This window comes from Panthera pardus, unplaced genomic scaffold, assembly GCF_024362965.1.
Source record: "Panthera pardus isolate Hobbes unplaced genomic scaffold, ASM2436296v1 HiC_scaffold_5, whole genome shotgun sequence".
NCBI classification, from domain to species: Eukaryota; Metazoa; Chordata; class Mammalia; order Carnivora; family Felidae; genus Panthera; species Panthera pardus.
The window spans coordinates 4,371,202-4,388,737 of NW_026526980.1; the positions used below are offsets into that span (position 1 = coordinate 4,371,202).

Here is a 17,536-nt window from a genome sequence, read left to right on the forward strand (position 1 = left end):
CTCGGGTCATGATCTCAAGGTCTGTGAGTTTGAGCCTTGCGTCGGGCACTGTGCTCAAAGCTCAGAGCCTGGAGCCTGCTTCAGATTCTGTGTCTCCCTCTCTCTCTGCCCCTCCCCCACTCACGCTCTGTCTCTCTCCCTCTCTCAAAAATAAACATTAAAAAAAAAAAGACTTTTATAAAGTTATAGTCATTAAGACAGCACTTACGTGGTGGTGTTTAGGATAGACCTACAAATCGGTGGACAGGTTAGAGAATATGCATATGATCCAGTGGTTTTCAACAAAAATTCCCAAAGTAATTTGTTGGAAAAAAGATAGTCTTTTCAACAACTGTTGCAGGAATAACCAGAGGGGAAAAGTGAACCTCCACTCTTAGCTTACACCATATACAAAAATAATTTGAAATGGATCATAGACCTAAATACAAAAGCTCAAATTTAAAACATCTATAAGTAAGTGGTGTCGGGGCGCCTGGGTGGCTCAGTCAGTTAAGCATCTGACTTTGGCTCTGGTGAGGATCTCACGGTTTGTGAGTTTGAGCCCCACATCGGGCTCTATGCTGACAGCTTGGAGCCTGGAGCCTGCTTTGGATTCTGTGTCTCCTTCTCTTTGCCCCTCCCCTGCTCACACTCTGTCTCTCTCAAATAAACATTAATTTTTTTTTTTTTTAATTTAGAAAGTGGTGTAACTCTGTGCATAGAAAATTCATCTAACAATTTTATGGGCTCAATGAAATTTTTGTCAAGATTTCATTAAATATTCTGATTTTAAATATCAAACTCACGAAAGTAGTAGGGGCACCTGGGTGGCTCAGTCGGTTGAATGTCTGACTCTTGATCTGAGCTCAGGTCTTGATCTCAGGGTTGTGAGTTTAAGGCCTGTGGGAACCCATACCCAGGGTGGAGCCTACTTTAAAAAAAAGGAAAGACGGAATTATGTTTAGGCCTCTCTTATTTCAGGGCACCTGGATGGCTCAGTGGGTTAAGCATCCAACTCTTGATTTCAGCTCGTGGTTCATGAGATTGAGCTCTTTGCTGACAGCCCAGAGCCTGCTTGGGATTCTCTCTCCCTCGCTCTCTCCTCCTCCCCCATTCATTCTCTCTCTCTCTCTCTCTCTCTCTCTCTCTCTCTCTCTCTCTCTCTCTCCTTCTCCCTCTCTCTCTCTTCCTTCCTCTCTCTCAAATAAATAAACTTTAAAAAATAATATAAACTCATGAAAGGAGTCCGGGTCAAATGGGAGCTGAAGACAATCTTCTGACTCAGGATATTCTGTAACCGCAATCAGCATCATTTACCGACTTTGTTTAGTTTAGTAAATGTATGGTAACTATTTCTACTATAGTGATACAATGTAGAATCGTAGCAGAACTAATTTGTTATAGCTTTGTTTGTTATAGTCCTGTATCTGGAAGAGTCTAAGTGTCTTAATGGGTTTCTTTCAGTTATACTTTTAATTTTCATGAAGGCAAGTATACATGTTAGAGTGACTTGTATGTGTTGAACACTTATGTATATTGTATACTTATCATCTCTCTCCCTCTGCCCACAATTGTTAGATTAAAACGTGTCAGTTATGAAATGTTAAGTCAGAATTCTAACCACTGATTGCATGTTTCAGCCTAATAATGCATGTTTAGTTTATTTTTGTTTTTAATTTTCTTTATCATTTTAGTAACAATGATGATGTTATGTTGATTTCTGTGGAAAGTCCTAATTTGACAGCTCCAATTACATCAAATCCAACAGGTATCTGAAGTTGATTAAAATATCATCTATCAAATTAGAAAACCTCAAATCAGTTTTTTTCTAATAGAGAATTGAATATTATCTTTCAATAAATAAATATTTTAATTCTGGTTCCAAAAGTGTTTTAATTTATGTCTGTGTTTTAATTTATATCTGAATAAGTAAACGATTCCTTGATATAACTGAGGTTTCTTTTTAAACTCGTGTTTATCAATTTATGGTCTTTTGTTTATTGTGTTTAATGGCTTTTTGAGTTTTGAAACTACTTACCCTTTCGTATACATTATTTTTCCATGTTTGCTCTGGCCTGTGTTGGGGGAACAGATTTGTTTTTTGTTTGTCTTTTTGTTTTGTCTTTTAAGTTACCTTACAGTCCACTTAAGATTTAAAGTCTGGCTGTTGTTTTGCATCTTTGATGTTTTAACTTTTACTTTCTTTGAGAATACTTTGTTGTTCTTTAGAGTTTCTGTCTTATTTCACTTACTTAAAAACTTTAACCTAAGATTTCTAAAGTTTGTCTCTTTTAAAATGGCTTTCTTGTTGGCCTAGAAGTTCTCATTCAAAATTATCCATTTCCTTTTCACATTTTACTATTTTAGAGTATTTGCATCTTGATTTCAGAAAGCTTTGCCTCCACTTATGTATCTCCTGAATTGCCCCCAGGGTTTGGACTGTTAAGATTGTGAATCAGATAGTTACAAGGGATATTAAGCATTGATCTGAGATTTTCTACTGGTTCCGGATCGAATGCTCTTCAGCCCTCTCCAGTAGTCTAGTTTAGAAATACTGTGAATAAAAAATGTGCGTCTTTCCTCAAATGCTATGTTAATTTACAGATGGATTTTCAAAAAAGGGTCACTAATACAGTTGTAAAGTCACAGAAGAACAAAATCTTTTGAACAAAAATTAGATTTTTTGTTTGCACTGTTCCTTGGTCTTTGGAATAGGTATGTCCATTGAATTACTTTTTGTGGCTATGTACCCATACTTGGTAAATGGTTAATTAGGATCCTCATTATTGTGTTTTAGCATTTGTATATATTAAAAAGTTCATAAATATTTAATTGCTTAATAAACTTGTCAAATGTTGGTATTTTAATAATTGTCTTTCAGATACTGGAAAACCTACATCAGGAAATTCTAACAGTCTACCAAATGCTGAAACAGAATTTCAGGTAGGTAATAAATATTGTTTCTGAGTGCTGTTTATTTGAATATGTTAGTTCTGTGAACTTGAGTGTTGCTACATGTTGGATGACTTAGTTTTGTTATTCATTCTTCGGGAGATTCATTCTCTGTGAAATTAATGTCTGACTACTTGGCATACCCATGGTCCAGTCTAGCTTAAACATTAAAAAGCAAACAGGGCACTTGAGTGGCTCAGTCGATTACACATTCAACTTTGGCTCAGGTTGTGATCTCACAGTTCATGAGTTCAAGCCCTGCATTGGGATCAGGCTCTCTGCTGTCAGCACAAAGCCCACATCAGATCCTCTGTCTCCTTCTGTCTCTGCCCCTTCTATTCTCATGCACCCAGGCACAGGCACTCTTCTCTGTCCAAAATAAACATTAAGAGAGAGAAAAAATTTAAAAAAATAAAAGCAAACACTTAATGATAAACATATTTCAAAACCATACTTACCAAATTAACTCAGACTTTGCTTAGTCATATTGTGAAAAACCATGTAGTATTTCCTGAGCTTCTCCCTCATAGAATTAAATTAAACCTTAAGGACTTATAGGATGTTCTATCTTCTAAATGGTAATTTAAAATTTGTGTTTTATTTTTTTAAAAATATGTTCTGTTATGGAGGCAAAATCTTGTTTAACAACAACTTTTCAGGCCACAGAGAAAAAGAAATTTGATTCTGTGATCGATCTGACAAAAGAAGCCCGATCAAACCGCAACGCAGGTAAAGGAGTTGTCTTTCCTTCTTAAGTACGATGGAAGGTAACAATTCAGAAAGCATTTGACACATTTATAAAGTTTGTTTCAGTGTGTTAGTATATGTGTGTGTGTAGTTCTGTGCAGTTTTATCATGTAGAGATTCACGTGATGGTCACCACAGTCCAATGACACAACCATCTGTGGGTGTTCTGTGATGATATGCGTGTATCTTTTTGAGATTGGCTTCTTTTCCTTACTTAACATAATTCCCTCAGAGGGTCACCAGAGTTGTGTATCAGTAGTATTCCCTTTTGCTGCTGAGTAATATTCTGTGGTATAGATGTATAAAATAGTTTGTATTCACTCACTGAAAGACATTGGGTTGTTTGGGGCTATTATGAATCTCTTCTCTGGTACACACCTTTTTTCTTTAACTATAACATTAGCACTGTGAGAGGAAGCTAGGGCATAACATGAAAGGGAAGAGGAACAGCGCCCTCTTTCTCAGAGTTGAAGAGAAAGAAGTAAAATATAGTCATCTGGGACTAGTAATGAGTTATAGAGTTTCAGCCTTAATAACTGCACTTGAATGTTTTTGAAACTCTTGATAAACTCTTGAAATATTACTTATTAGCAATAGTAAAATGGTGTAATATTTAAAAATGGAGATTAGCATAGGAAATATATAGTCTAACTCCTTCTCCCCTTTCAACTGTGGACCCAAACAAAGGTTGGAACCATTGAAATCTCCAGGTACCTCATGATAGAATTAAGAAACCCTTCAATTTCCAGTTTAGTGATGAAAATTACAAATATAAATCTGAAAATGAGTTGGAATCTATAATAATCAGTTGGTTGTTAATTCAGATTACAAATTGTTTCTAAACTACATGGTACAGTGCCGTAGACTCTAAGTCTAAAGTTCTCTCTTGACCAGCAAGAGAGCGGACACAGGATTAAAAGCGAGAGATGGCTAATATCCGGGAAAAGAGCCCCGATTAAGGGTCCTTGCTCCATTTTTATTAGGATCAGAAGGCTTACAAACATGGTAATGGACGTGCACAAAGAGGCAATGAAACTGTGAACAGTAACTCATGGACGTGAGGGAAAGGGGGTCTTGAAGGGGTTTAGGGGTTTGGGTTAATAACAAAACAAAATCCTGACACCAGGCAGATGGGTAGATGGTTGTTAAGGGCAGACAGGAGGCCCTGTGTCTGTTTATCTTCGCTAGCCTAGAGGATAAGACAGAGCACATAACCTCAGGGTTAACAAGACACCTTTCTTTTGTTAATCAGCTCCACTCTGGGCAGCTTCACCCACAGCACAGAGGTCTGTAGCCCTATTTACCTGTTTACCTAATTTGGTTCTTCCTTCCTGTGAAAGCAGCTTTCTGCTATAGTACTAAATTGGGGAGCCCTTTTGCCCTGAATACCTTATCTTGCTTACCTCATATACCTTTGTATTGGGGGCCTTTGCCCCCTCCTCTATTCTGGGGACCTTTGCCCCCCTTCTCTATCCTTATTCACCTAATCTTGTTTACCCATACTTGGGTGTGAGCATCCTATGGCTTTGTAATTCTTTCTGCCTTGTTAACTCATCAGTGCAGGCTCAGGGAGTCCCTCAGCTTATTCCCCAAAGTACAGGATTTGAGACACAATAAAATAAAAAGTAGGAACACAGATTCGTCACTGCTTAAGAAGATAAATCAGACCTCTAGCTTGGGGGGCTTTAGTCTGAAATCTAGCAGTTGGACAGAGAGATCATGTTAATTCATGCTGTTGACCCATGATAACATGAGTCTGTTTATCTTGTAGAATATCCACTTCTCAATAAAGGTTCGTTTCTCAGGTCAAACCTAGACTGTCTCCTGTATTCCCAGTCTTGATGAATGGTATCACCAGCTCACTCCATTTTCCAAGCTAGACAGTTTTCCTAGACAAAAGGAAACACTTTTGACGCTTAGATCTGCCTCATTCCACGGTCTCGTCACTTTTCAAGCCCATCAGTTCTGTCTCCTGAAAAGCCAACCGGCCTGGTCCATGTATTTTCTTATTTCAGAATTCCATCACCTTTAGCCTGGTCTTCTGTCATGACCTAGTAAGTAATGTTTCTGCCCTAAACTTAGTGCTTCTGGTGACTCTTGCAAGCTGTCACTGCAATACTGCTTCCTATGTACACACCTGTGTGTACAAATCAAAACTCCTTAGCACGACAGAATCCTTAATGACGTAGACCCTGCAAACTTTTCTAGCTTATGTTCTACAAATCCCTTAGCTGTGCCTTAATCGCCTCTCAACAGGGAGGGCTGCTTCCTCTCCTCACCACCTCCACGTGTGCGGTTCCCTTTGTCGGGACGCCTCTCCCCTCTGGGCCTCCCTAGGCTTGTGTGATGTCCCCACTCTTCATCCTTTCATATTCAGTTTAGACACTTTGGCTACACTGTTCCTTCCAGGTTCTCCTTACCATTGGTATGTAGCGCACGCCCATATTATAGCTTGATTACACCGTTCTGTAATCATTTCTTTACATATGTCTTCCTGAAAGCACCTGAACTTCTTTTCTACAGCATCCGTGTCTTTATTAATCTGTAAGTTCCCATCCTTTTAGCACAATGTTTATCACATAGTTTACTTTCCCACCAAAATGTTCAATTAGTGCGGCAGATTTTCCACTAAAGAGTTTTAAAGGAAATATAATTTTGCACACTGTGAATGGGAGTGTGAATCTTTCTGGATGACATTTTTATCAATGTCAAAAACTTTACAAATATGGAAGCCTTTTGACCCCCAAATTCTTTGAAAATGTTCATCACAGTGCTATTTGTGATAAAACTTTGGAAACCCTTAAATTCCTAGAAATATAGGATTGATTGCACACATTTATATGGTGCAGCAGTATTCAGCCATTAAAAATAATGCTGTAGAAGAAGTACATGTGTTGATGAAAACGTGTTAGTAATATAACAAGAGAAAAAAGTTACAAATGTATGTGTAGAGAGTAGTGATGTGAGTAAATGATCCCAGACTTCCCTTTTCTGCCATAAACACACTAAACTAAACAAGATGTAATTTTTAAAAACCTTTTCAGATATTGCAGGATAGGAACTACAACCCCTGAGAGAAGGCAGTGAATGAGATGAGCTGTACAGATCGTCCCAACTCCCTTCCTAGACTGTGGTACACGGTAGGAGCTCCCAAGCAGAGAATGTCTGTCTTGCTGAGGTGAGGAGACAGAGATTGGCCTCCAGAGAGGCTAAGGCAGCTGGAGAGAAGGGGAAGACTATAGTATCAGAATCAGGAAGCCACTCAGAGAAAGAGCCCCAGGAGGTTAGCATAGAATCCTCTTGAGTCCTTACTGAAGTATTAAGCCACACATGGGTAGAGTGAAACTCAATACATCTGGGCAAAGAATGACCAAAGAGCTTTATGCTCACAGGTAGGAAATGTTTCCATTTTGACCAGCTATCGTGGCAGAGTCTTCTGAATATCTGGGTGTAAACTCATCTTAGAGCAAAGCCAACTGTAGCCTTACCCTAATAAAATCTAAAAACAAACTTCGAAAGGATCAAGCTGAACTACATGTAACTTGATGGCTTACCACACAAAGCTCACTGTGTTCTGTTTAAAATGAGAGAGAATAGAATTCGACATACAGCCATTTACATTTTATAATATCCATTATCCAATTTAAAAGTCACTAGAGATACAAAGATAAAAAAAAAAAAAATTGGAATCCAGGGGCGCCTGGGTGGCTCAGTCGGTTGAACGTCCGACTTCAGCTCAGGTCATGATCTCATGGTCCGTGAGTTCAAGCCCCACGTCAGGCCCTGTGCTGACAGCTCAGAGCCTGGAGCTGCTTCAGATTCTGTGTCTCCCTCTCTCTCTGCCCCTCCCCCGCTCATGCTCCATCTCTCTCTCAAAAATGAATAAATGTTAAAAAAATTTTTCTTTAAAAAATTGAATCCATAACCAAGAGAAAAATCAATCTATTTGAAACAAACTTAGAAATGACAGAGATGACAAAATTAACAGAGAGGGACTTTGAAAGATGTGATATAAATATGCTCAAACTGGGGCACCTGGCTCTTGATCTGGAGTTTGAGCTCCAAATTGGGGGATTACATAAAGAATTTAAATTGAAAAAAGAAAAAAGAAATATGCTCAAAGATAAAAAGTACACAGGAACATAATAAGAGAAAGAAAATATATAAAATAGAACCAAATTAGAAAACAAAATTCAGTGACTGGAAAAAACCAGCATATTAAACACAGAAGAAGGAACACAAATTGGTAAATTGGAAGAAATAGTACCTGACCAAATAGCTTAGAAAGAAACTATCCAAATTAAAGGAAGATTAAAAAGAGAAAAGAAAAAAGGCTGGGGAAAAAAGGAGTAAGAGTTTTTTAATGAGCTGTGGGATAATACCAAGTGGACCTACATACATGTATGGTCAGAAGTTTTCTAAATTTAATGAAAAGCACAAACCCACATAATTAAGAACTTCAGTAAATTCCAAGGAGGATAAATACAAAGAAAACCATATCAAGGTACCTCATAATCAATTCCTGAAAACCAGGGATAAAGAGAAAAAAATCTTAAAAGCAATCAGAAAAAAAACCAAAAATTGTTTTTAAGAAAAAAAAATGTATCATAAAATATAGAGAGAAGAACGAAGAATTCAGTTTTCTCATTTGGAACTGTGCAAACCAAAAGACAGTCAAATGACATCATTAAAAGGCCGGGGGGAAAAATCCTTACCAAGTATATCTTTCAAAAGTGAAAGCAAAATTGAGACTTTTTTAGATAGGAATGTGTGGGTGGTTCACTCAGTTAAGGATTCGACTCTTGGTTTCAGCTCAGGTTCATGCATTCTCATGGTTCGTGAATTCGAGCCTCGCATTGGGCTCTGTGCTACTGGTGGAGACGAGCCTGCTTCAGATTCCCTCTCGCTCTGCTTCTCCCCCCTCCCACACACATGCTCTTTCTCTCTCAAAATAAATATATAAAAAGACTTTTTAAGATAACATTTGTTGCCAGTAAACCTTCATGATTAAAAATAAAGGAAGTTCTGGGAGGGGTAGAGGTCCCTAAACTTGCCTCCTCTCTTGAACACAGCTAGATAAATATCAAATCATTCTGAATACCCAGGAAATTGATCCGAGGCCTGACGGAGGAAAACTGCACAACTGAAAGTAGGAAAACAGCCATGTTGTGGAAGGGGAGCTGCAGAGACTTGATTTAGGGGAGAAAAGAGCTGTGGGTGCTGCGAACGGAAGGGAGCCCTGATCACAGAGAAGGGAGCAACAGAGAGAGAGAGAGAGAAAACCTGCAGCGGATTGCACAAGAAGAAAATCTTCCTTGAAACCATCAGCCGGGAAAAGAAGAAAGGCTGACTGCTGCAGGTTATTACAAGCAGTGGAGCGCAAAGTCTCAAGTTTTAGAGGGCTGCGCCATCGCTGTGGCCGTGCCTGGTGGGCTTAGCAGGTGGGGAAGGAGGGTGGAGACCCGGGAGCAGGCACCGTGGTCTGAGGATCCCTTGGGTGGCACAGGAAGAAACGGTTCCCCTGCTTGGAGTACGTGTGGGAGTGGTGGCATGGCCTCTCTGGGGACAAACAGAACTGGTGGCGCCAGCATGCTGCCCTGTTTGCTAGCGTAGGAGCAGACACCAGCTGGGGGCAGCAGACCTTGGTGCCAGCCTTGTTGTGCAGTTTACCGTGAACTCCGAACCGCCGTGCAGTTCTGCGACTGCTCTTCCGGGACAGACTAGCAAAAGGCAGAAGCAAGGCCAGACCCTCCCCCAGAGGATCAGCGGGGGTCTGCGTCTTGGAGTTTGGAGTTTTGAAACCCGGGCTCGCACCCAACATAGAACACAGCAGTACCGTGCTGCCTGGCAGGTGGACAGCTCAGACACAGGCAGGGTGAAGGCAGGGATTTGGCAGCAGTGGGGCACACAAGAAAGGTGATTGTTCACATTTCTCTGAGGGCGTCCTGAAGGGCGGCGGGCACAAACTCCCAGCTCCTAGGAGGAGAGAGCAAGGCAGTGCCATCCCCACCCCCTCACCCTCTACGCCTCAGTCCCCCCCACCTCTACCCATCAGCACGGACCGACTTCAATGAGCAAAACAGTGCCATCCAGTGGAGGCTAGAGCCGCTTACACCAAGCACCACCCCCCCCCCCCCCCCCCCGGGAGATGCACCTCCATTAGGGCAAGTTCACCTGAGAATCAGCATAGCAGGCTCCACCTCCGGGAGGCCAGCACAGGACCCCCCCCCCCCCCCCCCCATGCACAAAGTCAGTGATCTTGGACTGCTGCAAAGCTTTGGCTCTAGGGGAAACTGGACCTAGCTTCCTTTTTTTTTTTTTTTGGATCTAACTTATTTTAACAAGCAGACCAAAGCACACCCAGGATTTACCTTCATTTTTTTTAAATTTATTTTTAAATATTGCGTTATTTATTTATTTATTTATTTATGGATCTACTACTTTTAACAAGCACACCAAAACACACTTAGGATCTAGTGTGTTGTTTTTTTTTTTTTTTTTTTTTTTTTTTTTTTTTTTTTTTTACCCCCGTAATAGCCATTATTCTCAAGAGTAGGAATACAACAGACTTTCCTAACAATCACACACACAAACAGACCAGTGGCCCAGACAAAATGACAAGACGGAGGAATTCAGTAATCACAAGGATACTAGCTGGGCTTGAGAAAAACATAGAAGACACTTAGAGAATCCATTACTGCAGAGATCAAAGAACAAAACACTAGTCAAAGGCCAAAATAAAAAATGCTGTAATTGAGATGCAAACCCTAATGGATGCAGTGACACTGAGGACGGATGAAGCAGAGGAACAAATGAGTGATATAGAAGATAAAATTATGAAAAATAATGAAGCGGAAAAAAAGAGGGAAAAAATGTATTGGATCATAATTGTACATTTAGAGAACACAGCAACTCCTTAAATGTGTAAACTTTCATATCATAGGAGTCCCAGAAGAAGAAGAGAAAGAAAAAGGAGGAGAGGGTTTATTTAACCAGATTATAGCTGAAAACTTCCCTAATAAGGAAACAGACTTCAAAATCCAAGAAGCACAGAGAACTGCCATTAAATTCAGCAAAAGCTGGCCATCATCAAGGCATATCGTAGTCAAATTCACAAAATACATAGACAAGGAAAGAATCCTGAAAGTAGCAAGGGGGAAAATGTCCTTAACCTATAAGAGAAAATAAATCAGGGTCACATCAGATCTGTCCACAGAAACTTGGCAGGTCAGAAAGGAGTGGAATGATTTGTTCAACATGCTGAACGGGGAAAATGTGCAGTCAGGCTGCATATCCAGCAAGGCTGTCATTCAGAATAGAAGGAGAGAGAGTTTCCCGTGCAAGTAAAAACTAAAGGAGTTCATGACCACTAAAACAGCCCTGCAAGAAATATTAAAGGGGCAGACTCTGAGTGGGGAAGGGAAAAAAGACCAAAAGGAACAGAGAACATCACCAGAAACACCAACTTTACAGATAACACAATGGCGCTAAATTCCTATGTTTTCAGTACCACTCTGAATGTAAATTGACTAAATGCTCCAGTCAAAAGACATAGAGTATCAGAATGGATAAATAAAACAAGTCTTGTATATGCTGCCTACAAGAAACTTATTTTATTTATTTTTTGAATATGAAATTTATTGTTTAATTGGTTTCCATACAACACCCAGTGCTAATCCCAACAGGTGACTTCCTCAATGCCCATTACCCACCCTCCCCTCCCCTCCCTCCCAGCCCCCATCAACCCTCAGTTTATTCTCCGTTTTTAAGAGTCTCTTATGGTTTGGCTGTCTCCCTCTCTAACTTTTTTTTTCCTTCCCCTTCCCCATGGTCTTCTGTGAAGTTTCTGAGGATCCACATAAGAGTGAAAACATATAGTATCTGTCTTTCTCTGTATGACTTATTTCACTTAGCATAACACTCTCCATTTCCATCCTCATTGTGACAAAAGGCCATATTTCATTCTTTCTCATTGCCAAGTAGTATTCCATTGTGTATATAAACCACAATTTCTTTATCCACTCATCAGTTGATGGATATTTAGGCACTTTCCATAATTTGGCTATTGTTGAAAGTGCTGCTATAAACATTGGGATACAAGTGCCCCTATGCATCAGCACTCCTGTATCCCTTGGGTAAATTCCTAGCAGTGCTATTGCTGGTCATAGGGTAGATCTATTTTTAATTTTTTGAGGAACCCCCACACTGTGGACTGGCGTGAGGTGGTATCTCAGTGTGGTTTTGATTTGTATTTCCCTGATGAGGAGTGACGTTGAGCATCTTTTCATGTGCCTGTTGGCCATCTGGATGTCTTCTTTGGAAAAGTGTCTGTTCATGTCTTCTGCCCATTTCCTCACTGGATTATTTGTTTTTCGGGTGTGGAGTTTGGTGAGTTCTTTATGGATTTTGGATACTAGCCCTTTGTCTGATATGTCATTTGCAGATATTTTTTCCCATTCCATTGGTTGCCTTTTAGTTTTGTTGATTGTTTCCTTTGCAGTGCAGAAGCTTTGTATCTTCATGAGGTCCCAATAGTTCATTTTTGCTTTTAATTCCCTTGCCTTTGGAGATGTGTCAAGTAAGAAATTGCTGCAGCTGAGGTCAGAGAGGTTTTTTCCTCCTTTCTCCTCTAAGGTTTTGATGGTTTCCTGAAGAGACTCATTTTAGACCTAAACATATGTGCAGACTGAAAGTAAAGGAATGGAGAACCATCTATCATGGCTAATGGATGCCAAAATAAAGCCAGAGTAGGCATACTTATATCAGAAGTACTAAATTTTAAACCAAAGACTTAAGAAAAGATGAAGAAGGGCATTATATCATAATTAAGGGGTCTGTCCATCAAGGTGATCTAACAGTTGTGGGCCGTCTGGGTGGCTTAGTCATTTGACCATCCGACTCAATTTCAGCTCTGATCATAATCCCAGGCTCCACGTTAGGCTCTGCGTTGAGCATGGAGCCTGCTTAAGATTCTCCCTCCCTCCCTTTCTCTCTCTCTCTCTCTCTCTCTCTCTCTCTCTCCCTCTCCCTCTCCCTCTCCCTCCCTTCCTCCCCTGCCCCTCTCCCCCATTCACACGTGTGTGGTCTCTCTAAAATAAATAATAAACTAAATGAAAAAATAAATAATAAATATAATACATTAAAAACAAAATCTAACAACTGTAAATATTTATGCCCCCAAGTGGAAGCCCCCAAATATACAAATCAATTAATAACAAACATAAAGAAACTCACAGATAATAACACAATAATAGTATGGGACTTCAACAACCCACTTTCACAGCAATGGACAAATCATCTAAACAGAAAATCAAAGAAACAGCGGCTTTGATTGGCACATTGGGCCAGATGGACTTAACAGATTTATTCAGAACATTTCATCCTAAAGTGGCAGAATACACATACTTTTCAAGTGCATATAGAATATTCTCCAGAATAGATCACAAATCAGCCCTCAACAAGCACAAAGAGACTGAGATCATGCATGCATATTTTCAGACCACAGTGCTATGAAACTTGAAGTCAACCACAACAAAAAATTTGGAAAGACCACAATACATGGAGATTAAAAAATATTCTAAAGAATAAATGGGTTGGGGCACCTGGGTGGCTCAGTTGGTTAAGCATCCAACTCTTGATTTCAGTTCAGGTCATGATCTCATGGTTTGTGAGTTCAAGGCCCACATCAGGCTCTGTGCTGATATCTGATAGCACAGAGCCTGCTTGGGACTCTCCCTCTTTCTCTGTCCCTCTCCCACTCGTGCTTGAAAATTAAAGCACAACAGTGCAAAACTTTTGGGATGCAGCAAAGGCTCTGCTAAGAGGGAAGAATATTGCAATACAGGCTTACCTCAAGAAGCAAGAAAAGTCAAATATGCCACCTAACCTTAAGGAGCTAGAAAAGGAACAGCAAATAGAGTGAGCAGGAGAAGGAGAAAACAAGGATTAGAGCAGAAATAAATGATATAGAAACAAACAAACAGATCAATGAAACTAAGCTGGCTCTTTGAAAGAATAAAATTGATAAACTCCTAGCCAAACTTATCAAAAAGAAAAGAGAAAAGATCCAAATAAATAAAATTACAAATGAAAGATATCACCACAAATACAGAAATACAAAAAAAATTTAAGAAAATATTATGAAAAATTGCCAAAAAAACCAGGGCAATGTGTAAGAAATTGACAAATTCCTAGAAACATACACACTACCAAAACTGAAACAGGAAGAAATAGAAAATTTAAGCAGGCCCATAGCCAGCAAAGAAATTGGATCTGTAATTAAAAATCTCCCAACAGGGAGGGGCGCCTGGGTGGCTCAGTCGGTTAAGCATCCGACTTCAGCTCAGGTCACGATCTCGCGGTCCGCGAGTTTGAGCCCCATGTCGGGCTCTGGGCTGATGGCTCAGAGCCTGGAGCCTGCTTCCGATTCTGTGTCTCCCTCTCTCTCTGCCCCTCCCCTGTTCATGCTCTGTCTCTCTCTGTCTCAAAAATAAATAAACGTTAAAAAAAATTAAAAAAAAAATCTCCCAACAAACAAAAGTTCAGGGACAGATGGCTTCCCAGGGGAATTCTAACAGACATTTAAAGAAGAGTTATTAATATAATATCCCAAGACCAGACAAAGACCCCACCTAAAAGGAGAATTACAGGCCAATATCCCTGATGAACATGGACCCAGAAATTCTCAACAAGATGCTAGCAGATTGAATCCAACAGTACATTAAAAGAATTATTCACCACAACCAAGTGGGATTTGTTCCTAGGTTGCAGGGGTGGTTCAATGTTCACAAACCAATCAGTGTGATAATACCACATTAATAAAAGGATAAGAACCATATGACTGTCTCAATAAATGCAGAAAAAGCATTTGACAAAATACAGCATCCATTCTTAATAAAAACCCTCAACAAAGTAGGTATAGATGGAACATACCTCAACATCATAAAAGCCATATACAAAAGATTCACAGCCAATATCCTCAGTGGGGAAAAATAAGGTTTTTCCTCTGCAGTCAGGAACAAGACAGGGATATCCACTCTCACCATTATCATTTAACATAGTACTGGAAGTCTTAGCCTCAGACAACAAAAAGAAATAAAAGGCATCCAAATCAGCAAGGAAGAAGTCAGAGTTCTGCTATCTGCAGACATGATACTTACTGTGGAAAACCTGAAAGACTCCAACAGAAAAATTGCTAGAACTAATACATGAATTCAGCAAAGTTGAAGGATATAAAATCGATGTACTTCTGTACATCTGTTGCATCTCTATACACCAGTAATGAAGCAGCAGAAAAAGAAATCAAGGAATCGACCCCATTTACAGTTGCACCAAAACCAGTAAGATACCTAGGAATAAACCTAACCAAAGAGGTAAAAGGTCTATACTCTGAAAACCAAAGAGCACTTACAAAATAAACTTAGGAGGACACAATGAAATGGGGGGGGGGGGGGGGGGAAATCCATGCTCATGGACTGGAAGAACCAACATTGTTAAAATATCTACATGATCTAAAGCAATGTACACATTTAATGCAATCCCTATCAAAATACCACCAGCATTCTTCACAGAGATAGAACAAACAATCCTAAAATTTGTGTGGAACCACAAAAGACCCTGAACAGCCAAAGCAATCTTGAATAATAAAGGCAAAGGTAGAGACATCACGATTCCAGACTTCGAGCTATATTACAAAGCTGTAGTCATCAAGACAATATGGTGCTGGCACAAACAGAGACACATAGATCAGTGGAACATTTCAATGGAGAATTGAAAACTCAGAAATGGACCCACAACTATATGGTTAACTAATCTTTACCAAAGCAGAAAAGAATAGCCAATGGGAAAAAAACCATCTCTTCAACAAATGGGAAAATTGGACCACTTTCTTATACCATACACAAAAATAAATTCAAAATGGATGAACGACCTAAATGTGAGACAGGAAAGCATCAAAATCCTAGAGGAAAACACAGGTAGCAACCTCTGTGACCTCTGCTGTAGCAACTTCTTACTAGACACATCGGCAGAGGCGAGGAAAACAAAAGTAAAAATAAACTATTGGGACTTCATCAAGATAAAAGGCTACTGCACAGCAAAGGAGACAATCAACAAAACTAAAAGGCAGCCTAAGGAATGGGAGAAGATATTTGCAAATGACATATCTGATACAGGGTTAGTATCCAAAATCTATAAAGAACTTACCAAATTCAACACCCCAAAAATAACCCAGTTAAGAAATGGGCAGAAGACATGAATAGACAGTTTTCCAAAGAAGACATCCAGATGGCTAACAGACACCTGCAAAGATGCTCAACATCACTCATCATCAGAGAAACACAAATCAAAACCACATTGAGAAACTACCTCACACCTGTCAGAATGGCTAACATTTAACAACACAGGAAACAACAGATGTTGGTGAAGATATGGAGAAAGGGGAACCCTCTTAACACTGTTGGTGGGAATGCAAATTGGTGCAGCCACTCTGGAAAACAATATGGAGGTTCCTCAACAATTTTAAAATGGAACTGCCATACAATCCAATTGCACTACTAAGTATTTATCCAAAAGATATAAAAATACAGGTTCTAAGGGGTGCATGCACCCTGATGTTTATTAGCAGCATTGTCAACAATAGCCAAACTATGGAAAGAGCCAAAGTGTCCCATCAATTGAAGAATGGATTAAAGGTGTTTGTGTATGTATGTGTACGATAATACACATGCATACACACACCCACACACAATGGATTATTACCCAGCCACCAGAAAGAATTAAATCTTATAATTGGTAACAGCAGGGAAGGAGCTAGAGTATATTATGCTAAGTGAAATAAGTCAGTCAGGGAAAGTCAAATACCATATGATTTCACTCGTGGAATTTAGGAAAGAAAACCGATGAACGTATGAGAAGGGAAAAGAGAGAGAGGGAAGCAAACCATAAGAGACTCTTAATGATTGAGAACAAACTAAGGGTTGATGGGGGGGGGGGGGTGGGAGATGGGGGATGGGCATGAAGGAGGGTATTTGTAATGACGAGCACTGGGTGTTACGTGTAAACGATGAATCACTAAATTCTACCCCTAAAGCCAGTATTACACTATGTTAAGCAACTAGAATTTAAATAAAAATTTGCAGAAAAAAAAATAAAGGAAGTTCTTCTAGCAAAATGAAAATGATAGCAGATGGAAAGTGTTGTATGTGAAAGAATGTAATACCATGTTGTAGAGTTTCTAATATATGTGGAAGTTAATATATGACAAGAGTGGTGCATAAGACAGGAATGGATGTATGCTCTTGTGAGGGTCTTAACGTTTTATTCGTATGTTACTTGAAAACAGACTAAGTTATTGAAGATACATATGGTAATGCCTAGAGCGATAATTTTTTTAAGTGCAAGTATAGCTAATAGACCATAGTGAGGATAAAATGGAATTTTTAAATAATCTAAGAGAAGCCACAAAAAATGCAAAGAGCAAACGAAACTAACGGAGAACAGAAGGCAAGGTGGTAGAGTTAAACCCAGCCATACTGATAATTAGAATAAGTGTTCATGGTCTAAATACTACATTCACAAGCAGATCTTGTTGGACTGGATAAGAAAACAAGATCCAACTGTAAGATAATTATATGATGCCCTTCAGATACAAATACATGGAGAGGTTAAAAGGATGGAGGGAGACAGCTATGCAAAAGCATACAGACGCTAGTCGTGAGAAAGCTGGGGTGACGGTATTACCATCAAATGGACTTGAGAACAAGGAATATTACCAGGGGTAAAGAAGACTATCTCTAATGATAAAGCAGTCATTTCAACAGGAAGACCTGGGAAACCTACATGTGTATGTACTTAATCA

General features: G+C 39.5%; 1 protein-coding gene across 3 annotated transcripts in view; it reads left to right on the forward strand.

Moving 5' to 3' along the window:
- ATF7IP2 (activating transcription factor 7 interacting protein 2) overlaps window positions 1-17,536 on the forward strand; it is a 60,036-nt gene that overhangs the window by 37,347 nt on the left and 5,153 nt on the right. For 2 of the 3 annotated variants that reach the window (XM_019468562.2, XM_019468563.2), the window contains exons 8-10: window positions 1,674-1,747; window positions 2,861-2,922; window positions 3,591-3,660. In XM_019468562.2, coding sequence (XP_019324107.2) covers window positions 1,674-1,747; window positions 2,861-2,922; window positions 3,591-3,660 — 206 coding nt within the window. The remainder of the gene's footprint in view (window positions 1-1,673; window positions 1,748-2,860; window positions 2,923-3,590; window positions 3,661-17,536) is intronic. The other variant, XM_019468564.2, reaches the window with a different exon arrangement.